At 44.4% G+C, this 25,588-nt stretch overlaps 3 protein-coding genes across 9 annotated transcripts in view; 2 read left to right on the forward strand and 1 right to left on the reverse strand.

The window, feature by feature from the left end:
• KIAA0232 overlaps window positions 1-10,112 on the forward strand; it is a 53,402-nt gene extending 43,290 nt beyond the window's left edge. For all 7 annotated transcript variants that reach the window (XM_081015126.1, XM_081015129.1, XM_081015125.1 and 4 more), the window contains 6 exons: window positions 63-171; window positions 2,262-2,366; window positions 5,341-5,403; window positions 5,630-5,728; window positions 6,766-6,863; window positions 7,605-10,112. In XM_081015126.1, the coding sequence (XP_080871252.1) occupies window positions 63-171; window positions 2,262-2,366; window positions 5,341-5,403; window positions 5,630-5,728; window positions 6,766-6,863; window positions 7,605-7,781 (651 nt within the window). In that variant the 3' untranslated portion in view covers window positions 7,782-10,112. The remainder of the gene's footprint in view (window positions 1-62; window positions 172-2,261; window positions 2,367-5,340; window positions 5,404-5,629; window positions 5,729-6,765; window positions 6,864-7,604) is intronic.
• Window positions 10,113-14,711: 4,599 nt separating this feature from the next.
• CFAP184 (cilia and flagella associated protein 184) lies at window positions 14,712-18,154 on the reverse strand. The gene is made up of 2 exons (XM_081015173.1): window positions 16,699-18,154; window positions 14,712-15,324 (listed from the first exon to the last, which is right to left on the reverse strand). The coding sequence occupies exons 1-2, from the start codon at window positions 17,845-17,847 to the stop codon at window positions 14,779-14,781; spliced, it is 1,695 nt and encodes a 564-aa protein (XP_080871299.1). The 5' UTR covers window positions 17,848-18,154; the 3' UTR covers window positions 14,712-14,778.
• A 58-nt stretch (window positions 18,155-18,212) lies between these two features.
• Window positions 18,213-23,024, forward strand: TADA2B (transcriptional adaptor 2B). Its single transcript, XM_081015238.1, has 2 exons — window positions 18,213-18,493; window positions 19,523-23,024. Exons 1-2 carry the CDS (start codon window positions 18,224-18,226, stop codon window positions 20,513-20,515), a joined length of 1,263 nt encoding a protein of 420 aa, XP_080871364.1. The 5' UTR covers window positions 18,213-18,223; the 3' UTR covers window positions 20,516-23,024.
• Window positions 23,025-25,588: the final 2,564 nt, after the last annotated feature.

Raw genomic sequence — 25,588 nt, forward strand, 5'->3', positions numbered from 1 at the left:
AGAAGTGCAGTTTAGTGCAGTGTTTTATCTCTTAAACTAAAATACAGTTATTCTCAAAACAGTTTCCTGTATTGAATAATGATCTTCAGAAAATAAGCTACAATCAAGCGAAGCAGTGCTGGTGGGAGAAAGCTCTTTATACGCCACTCTTTCCTGCATCACAGTTTGAAGGTAGCAGCATCTTTTAACTTACTTAAAATGAATTGAACACTTTATATCTGAGCAGAAATAGAAGGTGAATGCAGTTGAGCATGTACCAACTTGTAACCATTAAGTACTGTATGCCAAACATACTTTTGGAGGGGAATTGCCACTCACCTACTTCCCATGCATTCTTATCATAGTGTTGTGAGCTTACAAAGTAGTTTCTGGCATATTAAGAATGGTCATCTATATTTAATCTTAGCTACTATCTCACAACCGAAGTGGCGAGTGCCGACAGAAATGAAGCTACAATGAGGCTAATGAAAAACATGAGGGATGTCTGCATGCTAAGGGGAAACTCTGGGATGTTTCAGACAGGGTCTGCAAATTATGGCTGGCTGTGAAGTCCAGTCCCCCCAGGAGAACACAACAGTATTATAAACATTTTATCACCACTGTTTTTTATTAGCACTGTATTGTCTGATTAAAAACTGAAGTTGTATAGCTAAGGTTTTTTGTAGGTTGATGAACACATGCTTTAAAAAAAACCTCTTGACTTCTGAATAGCTGCACTGCTTTTTACAGTTTGTTCTCCTTCATACATCAAAGACCGTATATTCGAATGTTTAAAAAATAGTAAAGTGAATGTTATTTCTAGTATAAGCATCAAAATATGGGGAATTTTGGATTTTGGCTTTTTAATTTTTAATATGTACAAATGCCCCAGTATTTCACGGAGTTGTATGGCACCTTAGAGACCAAATTATTTTGTGTCGTGACTACCATTTTATGCAGCATACCTGCCTGGGAGTAAGTGCTGTGGAATGTAATCGTGCTTTACTTCCTTCTCCATAGGTTCTACATGCAAGACATACTGGGCTTTAACTAACAATTGTGCTTCAGTCAGCTGAAATGCAACTTTTAGCTTTTAATTAAAAATGAACAATCTTACAAAGGAATGTTACCATTTAAACTTGCTTCCTGCTAATCCAAGAAAATGATAGAAATATCTAGCCTCTACTTGATTCATTTCCTCACTTGGGTCTTTTTTGTTCTCTCTGTGCCATTGTAAGCTTTATGGGCCAAAAGAGAAAATTATGCCCATCAGTGGAGTAGTTTAAAGAAGCTCCCACTCCGGCTCATGCAAGCCGAGGGGCGGGTGGTTTAAGAAAGCCCGCTTCTCAGCTGATCAAGCCCCCTGCCTCCAGCTTGAGTGTCCCTCAGCGGGGGCTTCATTAAACTGCTCCACTGAGGTGCGGCAGCCGCACACCCTTCAGCGGAGCAATATAAAGAAGCCTCCTTCCTATGCAGTCCCTCTGGGATATGAGGGCCAGAGCTCGATGGCAGTTTTACCCAGTGTTTCTTACAGGTGAAGCAGCCATTGCTCTCTGGCCCTCATACCGGTCCTAGCCCATGTATTGATACAACGCTCAGGCCTAGTGTACACCACAACCACTCACACATCACAACCACACAAGTGCCCTCACAATTAAGATTAGGAAAAGCATTTTAGCTCTTTCCAAACCTGATTTGGGAGGTAGGAGTGATCCTCCTGAAGAGTGATTAATTTTCCCTCCCCATCTGCAATCTTGAGGAAGATCTCCCCCGTGCGCACACACCAATTAGGCTTGGGGGAAAACCTTCTCTTGAAGCCAAGTTTTCACCCTAATTGGGGTGCTACAACTAGGGACCATAAAACCATTGTTAAGACTTCTGTCGAACAAGCAGGCCGAGGGATGGGGGGAATGACTGAAGAGGAATGGAGCCGAGTTGGAATCCTTTGCTCACATAGGACTTGATCTTGCCCCTGGTGTTACACCTATGAAAAAGGTGTTAACAAGAATTCAAACACTTTCTTAGTGGAGCACTTCAGATGGCTGCCACCTCTGTCTTTCCCAAATCTCAGAATAAGATTCCAGTTTGGCAGCCAATCGCAACACATCACCAGGAGTATATAAGCTTTGGCAAGGGAACATCACTCATACATCATGCTAGGACTCTCTCTGTCCAGAAACACATGACCATACAAGTATGAACTTGATAAAAAGGTGCTTTGTGCAAACAACAAGCCACCAAGGAAGATAGGAAGGGTAGATGGATAACTCTTGTGCTCTCAGACCCTTTACAGGTACTCTGCTTCCGAACTCCTGACACACACATGCACCAGGAATCCCAAATCCACTGCAGCAACTGGAAGCTGAAGGACAAGCCACCCTACATAGGTAATCTGGGTGGGTGGTGGGTAACCAGGGATGTGGTGGTCCATTCCTCAAACTATGGCTCCTGAGCATCCTCCATCTGTTCCTTATAAGCATCCCAAAATGTGCAGAGTACGTGCACCCATGGCCAGAAGGCTTTCCTCTCCTACCCTAGAACAGAGTTTTTCAACCTTTTAGGTCCATGGTTCCCTTGACCAACTACATTATTTCTGCAGCACCCCTGTGAGACTCAGAAGCTCAGTTATGTCACTCCTTGCCTGCAGAGCTGGCAGCCCCTCACCCACTTTCGAACACCCTCCCTTGTGGAGAGTTCCCTCAGCCTCCTCTTCTCCCCTCTCCTTGGGAGTCCTCTGGGCAGCCCAGTTGATCCCCCTGCCCAAAGGAGAGGGGCCTCCTCACACTGTCCCACAGGGGCCTGGGAAGCACCCCCTGGCCAGCCCCAGAGGCACCATTCACCTGGGGAGTTTGTAGCCAGAGCTGTTGCAACAAACAGCTGTAGAAGCCTTTGGGAGGCAGAAATATGAGAGGGCACCAGAGGAGGGAGGGGCAGAGGCCAGTGTTGCCCATGGCACCCCTGACCATCATTCAAGGTACCCCAGGGTGCTATAGCACAGTGGTTGAAAACCACTGCCCTAGACAGAATGTCTAATCTGGATAAAAGATTGGATAACACTGGAAAGAACAGACATTTTAGACCTTGAGAGGCATTGTAACAGATTTGGATGGCATGCCTTTCTCGGTTATAATAAAGCTAAAGTGCATAGTGGATTTACTAGTTACATTCTCAGAAATGCTCTATTTAAAGTCTGGACCAGATATCAACCTCTTATTGGAGCCACAAACTCCATGGTGGATATCACCGTTGGAAGCACATGCTGTTAAAAAATTGAACATGCAGAGACATTGGGCCTCATATAGGCAGTTAATAACAGAAGACCAAGGCCAATTAAAGTTAAAACCAGACCGGGAGATAAAGCAGCATTTATCTGACTGGCTCCAATACCAGTCAGCTGAATAGCGTTTTCCAATCAGATATTAAAAGAGATTTGGGCAAAGAAGATTCAAAATTCCAATTGATAGTATTAAAAAAACACACGAAACCTTTATCCAAAATGTATGATTTCCTATTGGAGTGAGACATGAAGGATGAACAAGTAAAGGAGGCTCAGATAAAATGGGCCCAAGACATTGGCAGGACTATATATTTAGAACAGTGGGAGAGGCTATGGCAAGTAGATATTAATTTCACAGCCTGCTCCTGTATCAAAGAAAACTTTATTAAAATGTTCTTTAAATGGTACATGACACCAGCCAAGCTCACAAAAATTTACAAGTTAAAATCTATTTTATGTTGGAAAGGCGGAAAGTCTGCTGGAGATGTAAAAAGATTAAAACCTTCTGGGGCATAATACATGATGAGTTAAAGAAAAATGCTCAGGATCTCCATAGGAAAAAAACCTGAGGCATAATGGGGAGTGATATCCCACAGAATAAGAAAATAATTTTTTTATATGCCACAGTAGCCGCCAGAATAGTTCTAGCCAGCAAATGGAAAGACAAGACAGTATCCTCTAAAGAAGAATGGATTTATAAACTAAGTGAATACATAGAGTTGGCAAAATTAACAGCAATTATAAGATCTCAAACAAATCAAAATTTAAAATCAGAATGGAAATGCTTTGAAGAATACATGGAAAAATGCTGCTCTGAAAAGAATATGTTAATATGCATAGATTAAACGTGTAAAGTGGATGTGTGGATATAAATATATGGTTAGCAAGTATAGATTACATATGTAAGTATGTAAAGTAAAGGTGAAAATAAAATCAGAAAGGGTTGTAAGAGATAAAGATGAAGATTTTTAGAAGAAAGTCGATCCGTGATGGAGGGAGGTCACGGGGATGGGTAAGGTGTCTTGCTTTAGTTTGTATAGGTAGCATATGTGTTTCTATGTGTATTTGTGGTATCTGTACGTCTTTGTTCATATATATTTTTCCCCTCAATAAAATATTAAAAAGAAAACCACTGCCCTAGAATATAGGAAGAGTCTAAACTGACTGGAGAATCTTCCCTTACCTAATATAAGTTATAAGACTGTCCAATTCCCAGTGAGCTCTCATCATACGCTGGAAAAAGCAAATAGTTACAATTATTATTTATACTCCACCCATCTGGCTGGGTTTCCCCAGCCACTCTGGGTGGCTTCCAGCACATATAGAAACATAATAAAATGTCAAACATTTAAAACTTCCCGATACAGGGCTGCCTTCAGGTATCTTCTAAAAGTTGTGTAGTTCTTTATCTCCTTGACCACTGATGGGAGGGCATTCCACAGGGATGGTGCCACTGCTGAGAAGGCCCTCTGCCTGGTTCCCTGTAACTTGGCTTCTCGCAGTGAGGGAACCGCCAGAAGGCCCTCGGCACTGGACCTCAGTGTCCAGGCAGAATGATGGGGGTGGAGACACTCCTTCAGGTATACTGGACTGAAGCCATTTAGGGCTTTAAAGGTCAGCACCAACACTTTGAATTGTGCTCAGAAACATACTGGGAGCCAGTGTAGGTCTTTCAAGACCGGTGTTATATGGTCTCGGCTGCCGCTCCCAGTCACCAGTCTAGCTGCCGCATTCTGGATTAGTTGTAGTTTCTGAGTCACCTTCAAAGATAGCCCCACATAGAACTCATTGCAGTAGTCCAAGCGAGAGATAACCAGAGAATGCATCACTCTGGCGAGACAGTCCGTGGGTGAGTAGTGTCTCAGCCGGCATGTCGGATGGAGCTGGTAGACAGCTGCACTGGACACAGAATTAACCTGTTCTTCCATGGACAGCTGTGAGTCCAGAATGACTCCCAGGCTGCACACCTGGTCCACACCCACCTGCCCCACAAAGGGAAGTGCAACCAACTTCAATAAAAGCCAGGCAATCCCCTCCACCTTTTCTTAATGCTAGCAAAACTTGTAATGTGTTCTCCCTTGCAGGATCAGAACCAGGTTACATTGAAGCAGAACAGTCGCAGGAGAGAGACACTCTACATTTGATGAGTAAGTACTTTGCCCAGAACAATGTTATATCCAATGGGTCTTTCCAAATACTGACGCCAGCAGAGTTAAGAGGTGAGAGCATTCTCGTTTGAAGAAAAAGGACATAGGCAGTGGCATCTAGAATAAAAAGACTATTAAGTGTTGGCACCATTTTTCATTTACTCATTACCCTGGGTCACAGCTAACGTCTTGTAACACCTTGCCTATGTTTCTCTTGTCTCCTCAGGCAATCCAGCAACCATCCTGCATACACAGAAGCAAGAATGCTCTTCGCAGATCATGACATGCAGACCACAAGGGATGTCTACAGCTTCAGCAACCGCCAGTGAGAAAGCAGCTTTTTTCTCTAGAGTTGCTACCATTTTGTTCCTACAGGGTTTTGTGCCTTTGAAAGCTGAATGACAGGCAGTGTGGCAAACAGGTGCAGCTGCACTCGGGGAAGTCTGCACCAGTGAACCCCTCTGGCTGTTAACAATGTTTTCGAAGGCAGAGGACTCCTGTGGAAACCAAAATATGGCAACCCCTGCTCTGTGGTACTGTCAGGCCTCACTCCACAACTGATACTGTTCAACAAAATCTGTGACTGAATTGCTTTTCTTATGGTGGCTAAGCAGTTAGGGAAGCCTTTCCCCTTATTGGTCACCTCAGATGTCTTTAGAGGACATACAATGGAAGGGATTATCCACAACAGCCCACCTGGGTTGAATGTCTGTATCTTGCCTATGTTTGTGCCTTCTGTGTGTCATTAATTGGTGGACATCATGAGCACTGGCATAGCAAGATCATAAAACTGGCCTGCACAAGAAGCCAGAAGAACTGATACTACACTGTAAGATACAGTGGACCCTCTGGATACGAATTAAATTAGCTCTGGGGGTCCATCCGCAACCCGAAAAGTTTGTAGGCAGCGGTGCTGCTTCTGTGCATGCGCGTTGTGCAATTGAGCGCTTCTGTGCACATGTCAAGCGTGCAGAGCACTTCTGCACATGGCGAAACCTGGAAGTATACACTTCCGGGTTCACCACGTTCGTAACCCAAAAGTTATGTATCCAGAGTGGTATGTAACTATAGGGTCCACTGTATTAAAATAAGATGTAAGAAATAAAACATTTTAAAACCATGGTTCTGTTTAGTCACTTGACCAATTGAACTGATGAGAGATCCCTCTGTTTCCTTCACTAGCCTCTGTTGCAGTTCTGCTTGTCTTTTGACATCTTAATTGACCAAACTGGATACTTTTGTTTAAAACATAATAAAGACACTATGCCACTGAAAGGTAACTTTAACAAAAACCAAAAAACCTTTTGTAATGGAATTCTGTTTTTCTCTCTCTCCCCCTTATCTAAAATACAACTTTGGAAGAATGCTGTACAAATGTCAAGAGAGAGACCAGTATTGGAGAATTTGCAGATGTGGAAGAAATATCGCAGTGTGAAGAACATCTTCTAGATTTTAATATGGTAAGCTTAGCAAATATTTCGCAATAGCCAGCGCAACTGGAAATCAGTTCTAAGTCACATGTGGAACCCCAGTGAGTAGAGGAGATTCCCCATTTCAGAGGTTTGCCTCTCAGTTTGTGGAGAGGGGCAGGGAGAAATAAGGCTTGCAGAAGTGTTCATATGAGTAGAGTGCCTGAAGAGGGCAGGCACTGGAGGCGGCAGAGGAGCAGTTGCTGACTTTCCTTTTCAGACAGCTTTTCACATCATGCTGAATCCTCTTATAGATGTGATGGGCCCCAGAGGGTGCATTGAGAAGTGGGGAGAATGAAAGTCCCTATTGTGTGCATGTAACTCTCTTTGGAGCTCAGTCAAAATGTGTAATCATAGTGCAGTAACACTGAGATTTAGCTTTTCTGTATATAGGATTACCATACAGTGCTACCTTGGTTCTCAAACGTAATCCGTTCCAGAAGTCCGTTTGACTTCCGAAACATTCGAAAACCAAGGCGCAGCTTCTGATTGGCGCAGGCACCCCAGAAACAATAGCCGACAACCACATCAGATGTTTGGCTTCCAAAAAGGTTTGAAAAGTGGAACACACACTTCTGGGTTTATGGCTTTCAGGAGCCGAAATGTTTGAGTACCAAGGCGTTCTAGAACCAAGGTTCCACTCTACAATGTTTGAATGTTTATTTAGTAAGGGAAATTTTATATTCTCTTTTGCAAAGCTATATTCTACATTTTAATTTCTTAAATCTATAGGTTTCTTCTGTACATGAAGCAAGGTGTGCAGATCCCAGAAGTTCTGAAACAAAATCAAATGGCATTAGGAAAAAGCTATACTCCAGTGACAGCCCCAGCTCTGAAGGCACAGCATCAGAAGGTGGAAATGGATGGGCAGATCCTTGTGAAGAGCTTTTCTCTCGAACTCAGCTATAAAAACTGCAGAGTAAAAAAAGTATGGTTTAAGAATAGCATGAGATGGAAAACTCTTCCTGAAGGTCTGTGACTCAGCAATGAATTGATTTTCCCTTTGGGTTAATGGATTCAGAAGTGTATTTATCTTTCTCTTCTTGATATTTTATTTTCAATAGTTGGGAACATTGTCTCATTGAAGGCTTTTTTTCTCTCCCTCCAAACTGTTAGTTCCTTAGCCATTTGGACCTAGATTAGATTGTGTTGTCAAATCAAGAATGGATGTGCATGTGATTTGTCATGGTAGTATCACTGCTCTTTTGCATCTTAGCTGCAGTTATTTTTATTTTTAACTGTAGCCTTATCAGTATTACTATCTAACTAGCATTGCAGTGTCCACAGCTATTCAGATATTTTATCTTTTGGCTTTTAAGATTTGGGAGATAAATACTTAACACTGTAATCTATCAGTGCCTTTCTGAATGTGAGAGGACAACATGTGTGGCTTGTCCAGTCTTTAAGATCTTCTAACTTTGGAGTAGGAAAACTAGGGCTGTGCTTTAGAGACTTTCAGAAACTGTGTTTTCTATTCTAGGATCTCTCCTCTTAACTCGCATATAAACTAACACAGTTGAAACTATTGTTTGTTCTTGCTAACTGAAGAAGCCAAGGATTTTTTCAGGCCTGGGAAAGAAACACTATTTCTCCCCCCCCCCCCTTCTTCCTTCCCCCTCATTTCTTCTCTGTTCATCTCTTTCAGGGCTCAGTACTGTAAAGTAGATGATTAAAAACAAAATGACACTATGTCCTGATTCCCAAGCACACTTACTTCAATGGTACTTAGGTGTAAGTGTAGTTTGGGTTGCACTGTTAAACCCAATGGATAAATTTAATGGATGATGAGCTTTTTCACAAGCTGCAAAGATTTTGCTTGAATAACTAAAATAATCTTGGAATTCAGTGTTTGGTAATTTATAGGCGAAGGATTAGTGTGTCACTCAAAACAAATCCTGTGGCTCCTGCAGTTGGCTACTATTGTGGTTCTAATTTAGTAAATCTTGTAGCGATCTTTGTGTCCTGAGAGAATGTTAGGAGTAAGTTGTGTGTTGTGGGTGGGAGTGGGGAACGTGATGACGACTTACATGTGTGATTGCAGTAGTGATTGTTGCTTTATGTGACCTGCTCTTAAAGTTTATTTTAACATAGTCAATGCATCTGTCAAGTTGTAACTGTGGAAGACTATCAACTCCTTGTGCTACTAACGTATTATGCAAATCATAAGAGCCAGGAGGAGCAATATTGGTTTGTACCATTTCATAGTTTTTAAAAAAGATCTATACAATAGCAGCATGTTTAAGACATCAGAAAGTGCAGAAAGTTTACTATTGACTTGAAAATGCTAAGCCATTAATTTTGATAGGCAAGAAACTCCTAACAATTATAGTTGTTTCAAATATTAAGCTGAACTGGCTTTGAAATTTTTATTCTGTGCTAGTGAGCTGAACTAAATTTGAGTTTTGTTGCCTTTTCTTAATTGATAGTACATGACTTAAGATCTAGGGTATCAACACCTTGTAAGATTGCATGTCTCCTTTCTGTTGAAACTTTTACTCCATTGGCTTGGTTTGTACTTTCCAGGGAAATGTTATTAATAACTGCTTTTAAGCTACATTATTTTAGCATTCATACAACAAATCTTTAGAGTGTTTGGGTTTTTTTCTTATTTGAGATTCGGGATAAGTTTTGATATATTTACTTTCTTCTGGAGCTTCCTTAAAAAAGTTGTATAGCACATGCACTGAGAATATTGTCTGTCAACATGAAAGCAAAAAGAGCGAAACTGATAAATCATAATGATTAACTTAACTAGTAAGTCATTATTACAGTAAGAAATGACCAAATGGAAATATTGCAGTGGGCGAGAAGAACCCACACTTTTTAAAACTCAGCTTATTTAGGTAGATCTCAGTGAAAGGGTTGTTGGTTACATTATGATTTAATATTTTAACACCTTTGAAAATGTACATGTTTCATGTGTGGGCAATAACAAATAATATTTATTTGTTCCATAATTGAATGGAGAAAATTCTGAAGCTTTCCAGGGAGGAGGTTGACGTGTGAGTTTGTGTTTTGTTTTTTTGCAAGGATAATTTAAAAGTGGAGATGCTGAAATGCAGTGTGGTCGGAGGCGCATTGCATATCCATAGCACTGAAGGATCAGTTTTTCATTCCTGGGCTGAATTTGTTTCTACTTTTTTGCTTCAAGTGGTTGTATTGTTCTGATTTCACATACACCAGAGTAACTGAATTTGTTTTTTGTGGAGTTACTTAACACCAAATAAAAAGATAAAAGGACAGCTTTGTTGGTTTGTCTGTTGTTAATGTACAAAATTCCCACTCGCTATGAGAAGCAAGGCTACATAGGTTGAGAGCTCCTGGGCTTGTCTGTGGTGGGACATATCCCTGTGTTGGATTAAAGGGTCAGCCTGCAGCAATTTTCTTGAAGGTGAGACACAGGATGCAGGCATGACCCTCCCAAAGAGAGAACTCTTAACAGCCTATGTTGAAACAAAGTCTTTGGACAGGGGAGGCAACCTAAGGCCCAGGGGCTGGATGCAGCCCAATTGCCTTCTAAATCCGGCCCACGGATGGTCCAGGAATCAGCGTGTTTTTACATGAGTAGAATGTGTGCTTTCATTTAAAATGCCTCTCTGCATTATTTGTGGGGCATAGGAATTGGTTCATTTCCCTCCGCCAAAATATTGTCCGGCCCACCACATGGTCTGAGGGACAGTGGACTGGCTCATGGCTGAAAAAGGTTGCTGGCCCCTGTCTTAGGATAACCTAGACACAGAGCTGAATACAGCACTCAAAAATAGTGCCTGCTTCTCTTCCCAAAATGCCCAGGCCAACAGAGGAACAAGACCTTTAAGTATACAGTGGTACCTCACGTTAAGAACTTAATTCGTTCCTGAGGTCTGTTCTTAACCTGAAACTGTTCTTAACCTGATTAGCTAATATGGCCTCTCGCTGCTGCGCAAATTCTGTTCTCATACTGAAACAAAGTTCTTAACCTGAGGTACTATTTGTGGGTTAGTGGAGTCTGTAACCTGAAGCATCTGTAACCCGAGGTACCACTGTACAATAATTTACGTAATTGTAATCGAATTTACTAAGGAATTCTAACAGCTTACCAAGAAGTCAACAGCCAAATGGGACAAAAATCTCTGAAACCTTTTGAGTAGGGGTGGCCTCTATCTGGTTTTCAACATTGCAGTGTATCACTAAGCTATATCACAAATATATCACAATATCTGAAATAAGGATGGAGCTATGTAGAGGCATTGGCTGGTTTTACGGTTTTTCCCACATGGTGATTTCAACCCACATACCATGAGTCACGATATATCACCAGGTCAAAAATTATGAAAAGGATATCACGATATGGACTTCAAACCAGTTTTGGATCATATATTGCCTATCCTTACTTTTAAGGGCTAGTGTGGTGTAGTGGTTAGAAGCGGTGGACTCGTAATCTGGTGAACCAGGTTCGCTTCCCTGCTCCTCCACCTGCAGCTGCTGGGTGACCTTGGGCCAGTCACACTTCTTCGAAGTCCCTCAACCCCACTCACCTCACAGAGTGTTGTGGGGGAGGAAGGGAAAGGAGATTGTTAGCCGCTTTGAGACTCCTTTGGGTAGTGATAAAGTGGGATATCAAATCCAAACTCTCCAAACTCCTCTTAAGTAGCAAATAGTTACTTGAAACACTAAAATAGAAAAGATATTGGGACAGTCTGTAGCATAAATATTATTAGATTAAAGCCTTGAAATGGTAGTGGGAATTTTTGACATAGCATGTGCACAGGGTTGTTCCCGAGTCACAAGATAAAACACCTGTTCAAGACGTGGTGATCAATTTTGCATGTTATGTGTAGAAAGGGGATATAATGTGGCACCTGTGAAGCATACATGAACTGACAATGGTCAACCAGTGCTTGTTTTGCAAAACCTGTCACCTGAAACCCTGAAGCATCATCAAGAACTGAAACTAGTGGCCATCAAACTGGCGGAAAAATAAATCATTTACACCCCTTTAAACTGATGATCCAAAAAAGTGGCACACTGCATCAAATTTAAAGGAGCTACCTGAAAGTTGTAAGATGATCAACAAAGAAGAAGATCAGGAGGAAGAACAAGAGTACCAGGAGGAAGAATGGTTGCCGCACTGTGGACCCAGAGGTCACCAAACATTTTGGACCAGTGGACACATTTTAAATTTTGAAAGTGCTCTGGGCACCACTCACAAAATGGCTGCCATGGGGCATGGGTGGTAGGCAGGAAATACAGTGGTGCCTCGCAAGATGAAAAGAATCCGTTCCGCGAGTCTCTTCGTCTTGCGGGTTTTTTCGTCTTGCGAAGCAAGCCCATTAGAGGTTTAGCGGCTTAGCGCTACAGTATTAGCGGCTTAGGTTTAAAGATCAGCTGATAAGCGGCTTAACGATCAGCTGATAAGAGGCTTAATGATGAGCTGATAAGCGGCCTAACGATCAGCTGATAAGCGGCTTAGCATCAGCTGTTAAGCGGCTTAAAGATCAGCTGATAAGCGGCTTAGCATCAGCTGTTAAGCGGCTTAAAGATCAGCTGATAAGCGGCTTAGCCAGCAGCTGATAAGCGGTTTAGCGGCTTGGGAAAAAGGAAAAAAAACCCCGCAGGAACTGGCAAGACATTTTCGTCTTGCGAAGCAAGCACATAGGAAATTCGTTTTGCGAAGCACCTCCAAAACGGAAAACCCTTTCGTCTAGCGGGTTTTCCGTCTTGCGAGGCATTCGTCTTGCGGGGCACCACTGTATTTGGGAATGCCTTGGTGGCTGAAATGAGGCAGAAATTACAGCCTCCAAGACTTAAAAGGAGACTCTGAGGAAGGTGAGCAGGATTTTAAATCTGATTTAACTGATAGCCTCCTTCCAGTGAAATTTAAATATGCCAAAGTTAAGAAAAAGAATGGGAAACACTTATTGTATATGTGTAAAATAATGTAAATAAATTGATACATTGGCAGGCTTATACAGCACACTTGCAATCAGCAAAAAGTTGGATAACACTACAAGAAGAATTGATGAAGTATGTGTATGGAAATGCAGAAGGAGGAACCATAAGAGGGAATGGAGGGAAGTCATGAGGTCTAAAGAACCTCAAAGATAAGGTTTTGAAAAGTTTTTGGTGAATGGGGATGGGGGTTGTTTTTTGTAAATTGTGGAAATTAATTGTGGAAAAACAAAAAAAAATTATTTACATAAAAAAATTAAAAAGATGATTCCCCCTTCACTTCTCATTTTCCTCTGTAGCCCCCTAGTCTCGTTCTGTTCCCCCCCCCCCCATTTATGTGGTTATCACCTTGGGGCCCCTTGAAATATCCTGGGGGGCACAATGGGACCACGTGGCCCCCGATTGGGAAACACTGATTTACTTGGTCACTAAGAACCCTCTGCATTCTGAGTGTAATCGCTCAACATCTTTCCGGCACGACACACACAACCCTCAGAAACCTCACACACCTGAGCAATAGGCCCAGCATCCATGAAGCTCTCTACCCACACCAAGATAGATTTTTCTAAAGACTTTTTAAAAAGTTTTTTTAACCAAGCATCTGGCTCTCCCTTCCATGCACTTGAACTGTTGTGTACCAAGGCAGGCACTGGATGACTTGCTGCTCTTAGCATTATCAATGTTTTTATCCTATCCTTTAGCCAAGACAGACTCCTACAGCAACTTACAAATAAATATTGACCTCTTAATGTTACACAAAATGATTTATTGCTATGTAAATTTGTGTAGGATTGCTGCTGAAGGACAGCCATTTTGTGGTGGCACACCAACACTTCATCAAAATCCCAAGCCCACCGATGTGTCCAAAGATAAGGAACCCTTGCAAAATCCCACCAGTGGGCCTTTTCCCCCTTTGGTCCTGTACCCACTGCAAAGGTTTGTTACCCACCACACTGCTTGGTGTATATGTGCAGAAGGCAGCAGTTGGCCCAGAAAGAGGATGTGGAGAATCTAAAGAGTTGATTGAAAATACCGTATTTTTCGCTCTGTAAGACGCACCAGACCACAAGATGCACCTAGTTTTTGGAGGAGGAAAACAAGAGGCCTGGAAATGATGCCTTATGAGGAATGGCTAAGGGAGCTGGGCATGTTTAGCCTGGAGAAGAGGAGGTTAAGGGGTGATATGATAGCCATGTTCAAATATATAAAAGGATGTCACATAGAGGAGGGAGAAAGGTTGTTTTCTGCTGCTCCAGAGAAGCGGACACGGAGCAATGGATCCAAACTACAAGAAAGAAGATTCCACCTAAACATTAGGAAGAACTTCCTGACAGCAAGAGCTGTTGGACAGTGGAATTTGCTGCCAAGGAGTGTGGTGGAGTCTCCTTCTTTGGAGGTCTTTAAGCAGAGGCTTGACAACCATATGTCAGGAGTGCTCTGATGGTGTTTCCTGCTTGGCAGGGGGTTGGACTCGATGGCCCTTGTGGTCTCTTCCAACTCTATGATTCTGTGATTCTAAGAAAAAACATATTCTGAATCTCAGAAGCCAGAACAGCAAGAGGGATCACTGCGCAGTGAAAGCAGCGATCCCTCTTGCTGTTCTGGCTTCTGGGATAGCCGCGCAGCCTGCATTCGCTCCATAAGACGCACACACATTTCCCCTTACTTTTTAGGAGGGGAAAAGTGAGTCTTATAGAGCAAAAAATACGGTATGTTCACATCAAGGCACTGATAGTTTCAAGTTGTTACTTTTTGAAAGTAATTAAACTAAGCACAACTATCAGTTGGTGAAAACTTTTAACTGACAGTTGGAAGCCAGTTGGACAAATTGATTTGGTTTTAAAGCACTGTTATCTTCTGGAAATAGGAACAATATCTGGAACAAAGATTCTAAGGACAAACAACTAATTGCTATTTAATGTAATATTTTATAGTGCACACTCTACTTTGCTCTTTTTGACATTTAAAATAAAGTTTAGAGTGGTAGAAAAGATGTCACCCCTCTGATTTTCTTCTTTACCCCTTTGCAAGTAAGGGAGATCGCAGCATGATGGCGTTTCAGTACCTCCAGCCTTTCATTCAGCATTTCAGCAGCAGTTACCTTATCTTCAAAGTCCCTTAACAGCAGTGTATTCCCAAGTAAGCCGCACTTCTGGTAAAGCCTCTGATTGTCCATTCGCAATTTGTCCCTAGCCTGTTTAGTCTTTGTTAGAATCTCTCTCCTTTGGGCCACTAAAGCCTCAACTGCCATTAGTTGAGACCTTTGGCCATGATTCTCTGCTTCCACAAACTGCAGTTTTTCCTTCACTTGAGTAAGAACTTGCACTGTGTTGGTTATCTTTTTCCGGAGCTTCATAAGCTCCTCATTGCGCTCTTCAATCTTTTCATTGTAGGTTTGGTTCTCTATTTTCAGTTGCTCAAAATCTATTAAGTGCAGACCTTCTGCTAACTCTTCCATGGCTTTTAAACTTGCATCAAGCTTTTGGATCCTGTGTTTCAGCTTTATATTTTCCAGTCGAACCTAGCATGATAAAAACTGAAGTGAGTCTATAGATATCCTACCCAAGGGTGGTATTCAACTAAACAGTTGTGCAAATGCAAGGATCACCTCTACCACACGACTTCCCCCACCCCTGTCTCCTCCACATACAGCTCTCATTTTCCCCAAATCTGTTCCAGGGAATTTAAGGAAACCCCAGAGCAGGTAGGAGAGGCATGGTGGAAAGTTAAAATGTTAAAAATGGAAATTACAACATGCACAAATATACATTTCCTACAAAAAGAGACAAAACCCTTGCTGGGATGGAACCATAGACTTAGTGCTACTTAGAGTACAACCCAAAGAATTTAACTCAAAGCAGATTTGAAGAACTCGAGGAATGGAATAGAAGCAGCCACAACTCCCCTATTGACTGTATGTGGAACAGTTGACTTGGGATGAAACTCTTCCAGGTGAGAAACTATTATGGGAGGTGATTGGGGTTGGAATAGGAACTGTCGGGAGCTTATGTGAACTCTGGATCCATCTTTACCAGCCGTAACACCTATGAATAAACCTCCATAAAATTGACTTTTAAAATAGTTCAGACTACAAGATGCTCAGGAAGTTACCTCTTACTTTTTTTATCACCATAAGTTTCTATCTATAATAAGCCTAAGCACATGTGATGAAAATAACTACATAGGCTTTCCTTGTTTACCCGTGGCCCTATTATTGACTACAATGGTACCTCGGTTTACGAACTTAATCTCTTCATGAAGTCCGTTCTTAAACCAAATCCATTCTTAAACCGAGGCGCGCTTTCCCTAATGAGGCCTCCTGCCGCCGGTGCCCTGCTACCGTTCGGCTTCTGTTTGTAGACCGAGGTAAAGTTTGCAAACCGGAACACTACTTCTGGTTTTGCGGAGTTTGTAAACCAAATAGTTCATTAAAGGGCTGTTCATAAACCGAGGTACCACTGTACTATTACTATCAGGGTTTACAACTTGGTTTTGGTATCGTTGCTCTAACATGGGTAGCCAATGTTGTGCTGTCCACATGTTGATGGACTATGACTCCCATCAGCCCAAACCATTGGTTATGCTGTCTGAGGCTGCTCAGAGGACACCATATTGCCTTATCCCTCCTCCACTGGAACAGGAATGCAGAAGCAGTTTTAAAGCATGGAAGGGGAGGCAAATATTAACTGTGCATCACAACTGAAATAATAAACTGCCTAAGCTGATAAGAGCGTAACTTCCAGGGGAGAATTAACTAGCTGCACCCCAGTCTCCTGCCAGTGAGGTGGCTGGAGGGGGTCGATGAGTTTGGGTTTTTTCGTTGATGGGTGAGGGGGAGAAGCAAGTCTAATCCACCGCTGGACTGTCTGGGCAGGCTTCTCCGGGCAGGTCTCACCTCCGTCATCTCCCTTTCCTTGCTCTGCTCCCTGGCCTGGATCTGGCCCACTCTGTCGATGGCGGCTTGCTTGCTCCCCAGCCGGCGCCCCACGGTGTAGACGGCCACCTCCATCTTGAGCGCCTGGTGGGCCTTCCAGGCGCTCTCGACCTTGGCCAGCTTGTGGCTGCAGGAGAGGCGGGCGTCGTCGATCTGCTTCTGGAACCAGGCGGCCTCGTCGGCCTGCTGGGTGCGCAGCTCCTCCAGCATGGCCAGGTAGCGGCTGTAGCGCTGCTCCTTGTCGGAGATGTGCTGCTCCAGCTCCTGCCGGACGCGCTCCTTGCTCTTGGCCTTGTTCAGCAGCTCGCTCAGCTTGCTCTGCAGCTTGGCGTTGTAGTGCTGCAGGCGCGCCCGCTCCAGCAGCAGCTGACGGTACTGCTCGGCCAGCTCCTGCCGCCGGAGCTGCTCCTCGGCCTGGCGCTGCTCGCGCTGCTCCTCCGTCTCCGCGGCCGCCGCCTCCTCGGCCTCCGAGCTGCCGGCGCTGCTGCCCACCTCCAGCGACAGCGCGCTGTGGCGCCCCAGCTCCAGGTCCCGCAGGCTCAGGCTGATGCGGCGCCCCAGGTCCACGCCCGTCTGCAGCGGAGGCGGCTCCAGCAGCTCTCCCGCCGCGAAGGAGGCCTCGCTGGGCAGCGCCACCGACACGGAGGGCGCCTCGCGCGGCTCCACGGCCTCCGGGATCTCCGGGACGGGGGCGCCGTCAGGCGGGGCCCCTTCCTCCTCCGCCGCCGCCTCCCCCTCGCCGCCGCCCTCCTTCTCCTCCTTCTCCTCCTCCAGCGCCCCTTCGACGGAGCTCTGCTGCTCCGGCCCCGCGGCCTCGCTCGCTTCCTCCGGGCCGGGCGCCTCTTCGGAGACCGGCTCCTGCGGCTCTCCTTCGCCCGCCGGCTCAGCCTCCGCCCCCGCCTCCTCAGCGCCCGGCTCCTCCGCCCGCGGCTCGGCCTCGGCCCCGTCCGCCGGCGCCGGCTCCTCGGGGCCCGAGGCGGGCGCTTCCTCCGGGACCTCGGCCTCCCCCGGGGGCGCCTCCGCGGGTTCAGGGGGCGGCTCCGGCGGGGGAAGCGGGGCTTCGGCAGCCCCGTCCCCGCCCGCCGCCTCCATCTTCTCCGTCTCCTCCATGGCTTCTCCGGCTCCGCGCAGCGGCGTCTCCGCGTCTCCACAGTAACCGCTCTGTGGGCGGGCACGGCGGTTGCTAGGGGAAACGCGGACAGAGCTTCGAAACTCGATTGGCCACGCTAGCCTGGGCCACGCCCACGGGCCTCTCGGAGCTGCTGATAGGCGAAGGGGAGAGCCGCTCAACCGGCGGCGCGAGAGGAAGCGCGACGCCGAGCCTCGAAGCTCGATTGGCCGCGCCGGCCTCGGGCGCCGATAGGCGGAGGTGGCGAGGCGGGGGCGGGGCCTGCGCAGCCTCTTCCCCGGCGCAGTCTCTCTCACGTCAGCTGTGCGCCGGTCTCCCTCCCCCCTTTTTGTTTTCCCGAGGGCGGGGGGAACCAAGATGGCGGAGCTGGGCAAGAAGTACTGCGTGTACTGCCTGGCCGAAGTGAGCTCCCTGCGCTTCCGCTGCACCGAGTGCGCCGACATCGAGCTGTGCGCGGAGTGCTTCTCGGCGGGCGCGGAGATCGGGCCTCACCGGCGCTGGCACGGCTACCAGCTGGTGGACGGCGGGCGCTTCACGCTCTGGGGCGCCGAGGCCGAGGGCGGCTGGAGCAGCCGCGAAGAGCAGCTCCTGCTGGACGCCATCGAGCAGTTCGGCTTCGGCAACTGGGTGAGGGAGAGGGGCTCCCCGCCTCGGGCTCCGGCCCTCCCCGCACAGCGCGTGAGGGGCTCTTCTCGCGTTCCCTGGGCGCCCCCCCCCCCGGCCTCATTCGCGTCCCGGGCCATTCACCCTTTTGCGATGCTTTCTGGATGAACTGTGGCCAAGAATTTAAAAATTTCCAAAGATGGGTTAAATATCATTAGAAAATGACATTACTTGTCAGCTGATTAGGACTTCATCTGTCACTATGTTATGACTGGTGGGCTGAGTAATTTTCAGCCATCTCAAGAGGGTCCTGGCGGCAGTTTGAGAACCCAAGAAAAAAGGCACCATTGGATACATTTAATACTGTTCTTTTAGAGAGCTTCAGTTTAACGTGCATGTATCAAGATGTGAATTTGTGGGGAAAGGAATGGACAGTTAGGGACTACTTGATCTTGGTGTGTGCATATAACAAACTATCATTGCTGTTTGGGGTAAATCCTTGGTATGAACAAGCCCTAGCATTCATTAACACTATTTATAAGTATTATAATGTGAAATATTACTCTCTAGTTTTATGAAGGAATGCCACTGCTCTTATCTAGAAATTGACATTTATTACATACTGTATAGGGATGTGGGTGGCACTGTGGGTTAAACCACAGAGCCTAGGACTTGCCAATCAGAAGGTCGGTGGATCGAATCCCCACGACGGGGTGAGCTCCCGTTGCTTGGTCCCTGCTCCTGCCAACCTAGCAGTTCAAAAGCATGTCAAGTGCAAGTAGATAAATCGGTATCGCTCCGGTGGGAAGGTAAACAGAGTTTCTGTGTGCTGCTCTGGTTCGCCAGAAGCGGCTTAGTCATGCTGGCCACATGACCCGGAAGCTGTACGCCCGCTCCCTCGGCCAATCAAGCGAGATGAGCGCCGCAACCCCAGAGTCAGTCACGACTGGACCTAATGGTCAGGGGTCTCTTTACCTTTACCTTACATACTGTATATGGGATAATCTTATAATTTTAAAGGTCTTCATATATTTAATTTTAATTTTATTCTAGGAAGATATGGCTGCTCATGTTGGAGCATCACGAACGCCTCAGGAAGTGATGGAACACTATGTAAGCATGTATATACATGGTAACCTTGGGAAGGCCTGCATCCCTGATGTTATTCCCAACAGAGTGACTGATCACACCTGCCCAACTGGTGGCCCACTTTCACCTAGCCTGACCATGCCTCTGCCACCTCTAGATATATCAGTGGCTGAACAACAGCAGCTGGGATATATGCCACTGCGAGATGATTATGAGATTGAATATGACCAAGATGCAGAGACTCTAATCAGTGGCCTTTCAGTAAACTATGATGATGATGATGTCGAAATAGAATTAAAAAGAGCTCATGTGGACATGTATGTAAGAAAACTGAAGGAGAGACAGAGACGAAAGAACATTGCCCGTGACTACAACTTGGTCCCTGCTTTTTTAGGCAAAGACAGAAGAGATAAAGAAAAACCTTCAAAACGCAAAATCACAAAAGAAGAAAAAGAGCTGCGGTTAAAATTAAGGTCTCTCTATCAGTTTATGTCTTGCAAGGAGTTTGATGATTTCTTTGAAAACTTGCACAAAGAGAAAGTACTTCGAACCAAGATTAGGGAACTACAACGATATCGGCGGAATGGTATAACAAAAATGGAAGAATCTGCAGAATATGAAGCAGCTAGACACAAACGAGAGAAAAGGAAGGAAAATAAAAATATTGCTTCTTCAAAGAGGGGGAAAGAAGATGGTAAAGATGGGGAATTTGCAGCAATTGAAAACTTACCTGGCTTTGAACTGTTATCTGACCGAGAGAAAGTGCTTTGTAGCTCTATTAATCTGAGTCCAGCACGTTACGTGACTGTTAAAACTATTATCATTAAAGATCATCTCCAAAAAAGGCAGGGCATTCCATCAAAAAGTCGCCTTCCTAGTTACCTGGATAAGGTACTAAAGAAAAGGATTTTGAACTTCTTAACTGAAAGTGGTTGGATATCCAGGGATGCCTCTTGAATCTTGTTCTTTCTCCCTTGAAATAGTATGAACTAATAGTCACTTCACTTGCTTATCCTTTTCTTAAAACCTAGGATTCTCTTGTAAAAGCTTAAAATCCTAAACTGAACTGGATTCTTCTGTATTGAATCATGCAAATGCTAGATCGTACTTTGTGACCCAGACAGCTTCCTTGAGAGGAGGAAATTGCTTTTAAAATAATTGTGGGATATGTGACTCACTTATCTTTGACTAGTATAGCAAATGTGGCAGTAGTTACTGAGATCCACCTCTGCTGTAGAAGCTATTTGTGTGGAGAGGGGGAGACCTTCAGCTTTTTACAGACATAGTGCAGAGTGAAGCTGCAGTCCTCTGTACACTTACTTGGGGAGTAAATCTGACTGAATTCAGAGGAACTTGCTGTTGAGTAAACTTGAATAGGATTGGGGTGCATGTGTCTTTTACTAAATCCTGGGTACTAAACTTCAAAAGCACAGAGAAATTAAGATTTTTAGTGAAGATCCTTAGCTATAAGCTATGGTTCATTGCCAAAACAATATATTTTGCTGCAACAGTAGAAGAGCATAATGAACGCAATTCAAGAGGGCATTAAAGGGTATCTGCTCACTTGCTTGAGTGTACACATGGCAATTTTAAGAGTAGACTGGCTCCACCAGCTAGCTGAATATAAACCCATGACTTGTCTTTGGCAAGTAACTGGCATTGTGGTTCTGAATGTAGTGGTTAGCCAGCAGCTCTACATGACACTATTTCTGTGACTAAAGACACAGGGTGAAGAATCTTTGCATGCACAAAGGTTTTCTCTGGATTCATGTAGAAATCTCATACACACACATCCGTTACATGGTGGTAGGCACTACCTGGCTCAGTAGAATCCACTGTCACAATATGTGCTTATGGGAAGTTTGCACCACTTGAAACTATGACAGGTGGGTGGGATCTTAACAGGTTCCTTGGTTTTTCAGTCTTGGGCAAGAAGCAAAAATATTGAGGCTTTCTAAACTGCTGCCTGGATTACAAATTATGCAGGCAGGCCTGATTTAGGCCAAATTGCCTCTTAATGCAGCAGGTAGCATAGTTATCAAGAGAGTAAGCTTGAAAAGGGTCGTGTCAAATGCAAATGCTCATTTATCAGCTGTTGGGACAAAGTATAACTTTGCTGTTACCACAATCCAGTCTGGGATAGCTCAGTCTGGAGAGCATGAAACTCTTCATTTGCCTCATGTTGGGCAAAAGATTCCTGCACTGCAGGGGGTTGAACTAGATGACCTTCATGGTCCCTCTCAGTTCTCCAATTCTTGGGCAGTTGACTGTGTGCCCAGGGGCCTTGTCCTATATACAAACTTATGAAGTGGGGCTGTGGCTAAAGAACAGCTTCCTGTATGGTGTAGATGGAAAAAGTTTTTTTTTAAAGCACTTCTACAAGCTCTCCTGTCCACATCAAAGGCTTCATTGGCTGGTGGTGATAATGCCTAGGGCTAAAGGGATGCTTCTGGCCTGCTGAACTGTCTCTGGGCCTTGAAAACACTGATCTTCATGCGCAGCTCTACCATAAGTAGGTTTCACCACCAGCTTCCTTGATGACTGGGGTTTACTAACACAGTTACAGAATCTTAACTATTCAGGATTACAGATTATTCCTCAAACTCCTGTGAATTCAGAGTTGATATACACCTTACACAAATTTCTGAATTCTCCCACTTTATAAACCACACCAGCAGGTGGATTCAATTTTAAATGTGTCACCTCCCCCTAGTGCAATGAATAACATATCAGAGGGAGGCATAGCACAAACCTGTCACTGATACGTGGCTCCTTACATATCCAGTGGTCAGAAGTGTTCAGAAAGGACATGCCATTTGCCATCTCATTCTACTGCACCTATAGATCCATTTATCTGCTGTTGCATGTGCTGCTGTTTAATCCCTACTCTTTTTCAACTGTATACATGTGTAGCTCGGCAGCTCTTGCACATTCCACTTTCCGGCCACTAATGGACTAGAAATAGCACAAAGGTCCCTGAGGAAACAATAGTGTTCTTCTTCAGTTTGTGTTCTCTTCTGATTGACAAAGCAAAGATTTTCTCTCATTTTATATGTGACTTTAATTATGATACTTTGTTATTGACAATAAGTCTACTCTGGTCAGAAACTATGCAGTGTTTTATGGTCAATGCACTGTTCCATCCAGGTCAGTCCAATAGGACTGAAGCACAACTAACCCTAAGTGATGACAGACATATTTTGTTAATCCTGCCCTTCAAAAAACTGGTAAACTTTGTTAACATGAGTGCCACTATCTAAATGTATTCATTTAGCTCTAGTGCCATAACTGTAGTTTCCTGAATGTCAATCAATACATCTGCTAGACAAGGTTGATGTAAGCCTTATATTTCATTGGCAGCCCTTTTAATGTTGCTTAAGAGGAGCAACTGGTGCTAAATATAACTTATTTGATAATCTGAACAATTTTTAAATGTGTTAATATTTATTACACTTCTGCAAAGGTCTTTACAGTGTGCCATTTTCACATGAAAGGAAACATTCATGCAAAGCCTCTTAGCGAAACTATAGTGAATAAATACTTTAATATAACTAATGTTTCATTAAAATTATTTAAGGGTGACTGACATCTAATAGAGAAATATGGGCATGTAAGGAACCACAGTGGCGCTGTGGTCTAAACCACAGAACCTAGGGCTTGCCAATCAGAATGTTGGTGGTTCGAATCCCCGCGACAGGGTGAGCTCCCGTTGTTCGGTCCCAGCTCCTGCCCACCTAGCAGTTTGAAAGCACGTCGAAGTGCAAGTAGATAAATAGGTACCACTCTGGCGGGAAGGTAAACGGCGTTTCCGTGCGCTGCTCTGGTTTGCCAGAAGCGGCTTTGTCATGCTGGCCACATGTCTGCGAACAAACGCCGGCTCCCTCGGCCTATAGAACAAGATGAGCGCGCAACCCCAGTCAGAGTACCTTTAAGGAACACATAATTATTTATTAGCTTTTAACAGTTAAAAGAAACATTGAGTTTTTAATGCTTATTGTGGGTGGAAACCTCAGCTGCAGGGGCCAAATGCAACTCCAGGCCTTCACATTCAGGTCTCAAGACTGCCCAGGCTACACCTCAGCAAAATTATACTACACACCCTTGTGCTTTTATCTAGGTGGAATGTTTTTGAACTTGGAGGGTGTCTCTTGCAAGCCAGAAGAGGTGGATGCTATATCCAGCGAACGTATCCCATTAGCACAAGGACTTCCACCTATCTAATGAGATTTCCTTTCCCCATGGGCTTCCGAATCTGCTGAGGAGAGGAAGGAGTCCTATTGTGCAGACACAAGCCTTTAACTAATGGTACAACTTTGCAGGATAAAATCCCTGACTTTTTCATGGCTTAGAATGCAGCCTATAATACATACAAAGGCTGTTCTAACCATTTCTACCTTGGACTATACCTACATTTTGGCTCTGGATGTACCTACTATTAGCATGTGCTTCCCTGAATATCACCCACAAGGGAATGTAACCCATGGAAAAAGTGCTCTGACAGAAACAGTTCAGGAAAGACATCAGACATACTTTTCACAGGCATGTGTCAAGTTAACACTCTTAGCCCAGTTCACAATTTGAAGGGGAAGGATGTTAAAATTATCAATTCATTTCTTGCCACTCTCTTTTCTAATCGGATGTAGCATAAAGTATCCGTGCACATGAGAGGCAAATCATTTTTAAGCAATATATACTACTTTGTTGTTTAGTCATTTTGTCGTGTCCGACTCTTCGTGACCCCATGGACCAGAGCACGCCAGGCACTTCTGTCTTCCACTGCCTCCTACTACACAGGTACTATTACTCTATACTATATATTTCCTTTTCCATACATGATGTTGGCAGGACTCCATAATTTCATTCACCATGGGAAGTGCTGAGCCAGTTTCTAGAGAGCACAATTCCCAGGCTTCTGACCAATGCAGGAGAAATGGTAATCTTCATGCTCCACATAGTTGAGAAGGAGCCTATATTCTGGCTGTGCAGTTGTGACTTGTGGGGAGGAGGGAGGTATGTCTACTTGTTTTTGCACTTGCTAGGAACTCCAAGCAGCTGGAAAAGCTAGAAGTCCATACACATCTCCCTTCCTGTATCATCATTTGGGGCTGTATGTTTTCATGTTTAAAAGTAGAAGCTATGCTCCATTATAGTTGAGGGTGATCTATCACATACTACAGCTAGCCCTAGATGGGCATTCCCATTCATATACAAAGACACATTCAGTCTTTGTGATCATCATAATGTGCAAAAGTTATCATAAAGAACAAGTAGCATATAACAATAGTGAGCAGCTTCAAGAGGGTTTCAAAAGTTTCAAGCATGCATTTGTATGTCTGGAGAAGAACTTTGGAAACCACAGCTGGCTGTATGAGGAGGATTTTTTGCAGGTGCATCTGGGAGTAGAGTAAGACACGAGTGTCAACTAAAGGACAAATTAAAAGCATGGCAATATCTAAGCTGACATTTAAAAGGCCAGTCAATGCACAAATCTGAGTTCTGTTTTTTTAAAAACAACAGCTAATTAAGACAAGAGCCCTGCTGAGTCAGACCAAAGGCCCATCTAGTTCAGCATGCTGTTTTCAGAGTGACCAAGCAGGTCATGCACTTTCCTGACTTTGTGGTTCCCAGCAACCGGTATAGAAGCATACCACATCCAACGATGATCATACACAGCCATCAAGGCTAGTAACAACTGATAGCTCCATCCTCCATGGATTTGTCTAGTCCTGTTTTAAAGCCATCCAAGTTGGTGACCATCACTATATCTTGTGGCAGCAAACTGATTCAGCTTCATTAGATGACCCTGGATCTAGAAAGAGGAAGAAAATCCTCTCCTGATCCACTTTCTCTGGGTGATGCACAATCTCACACACCTCTGTCATGCCCTCACCCTTACTTGCCTTTTCTTACTAAAAAGCCTCAGATGTCATAACATTTCCTCAAAGGATAGGCAGTTGATCATTTTGGTTGCCCTTTTCTAGCTCTGCACTGTCCTTTTTTAGGTGAGGCAGTAAGAATTGCACACAGTAC

Source organism: Podarcis pityusensis, assembly GCF_964106645.2.
Source record: "Podarcis pityusensis genome assembly, chromosome: 7".
Lineage (NCBI taxonomy): Eukaryota > Metazoa > Chordata > Lepidosauria > Squamata > Lacertidae > Podarcis > Podarcis pityusensis.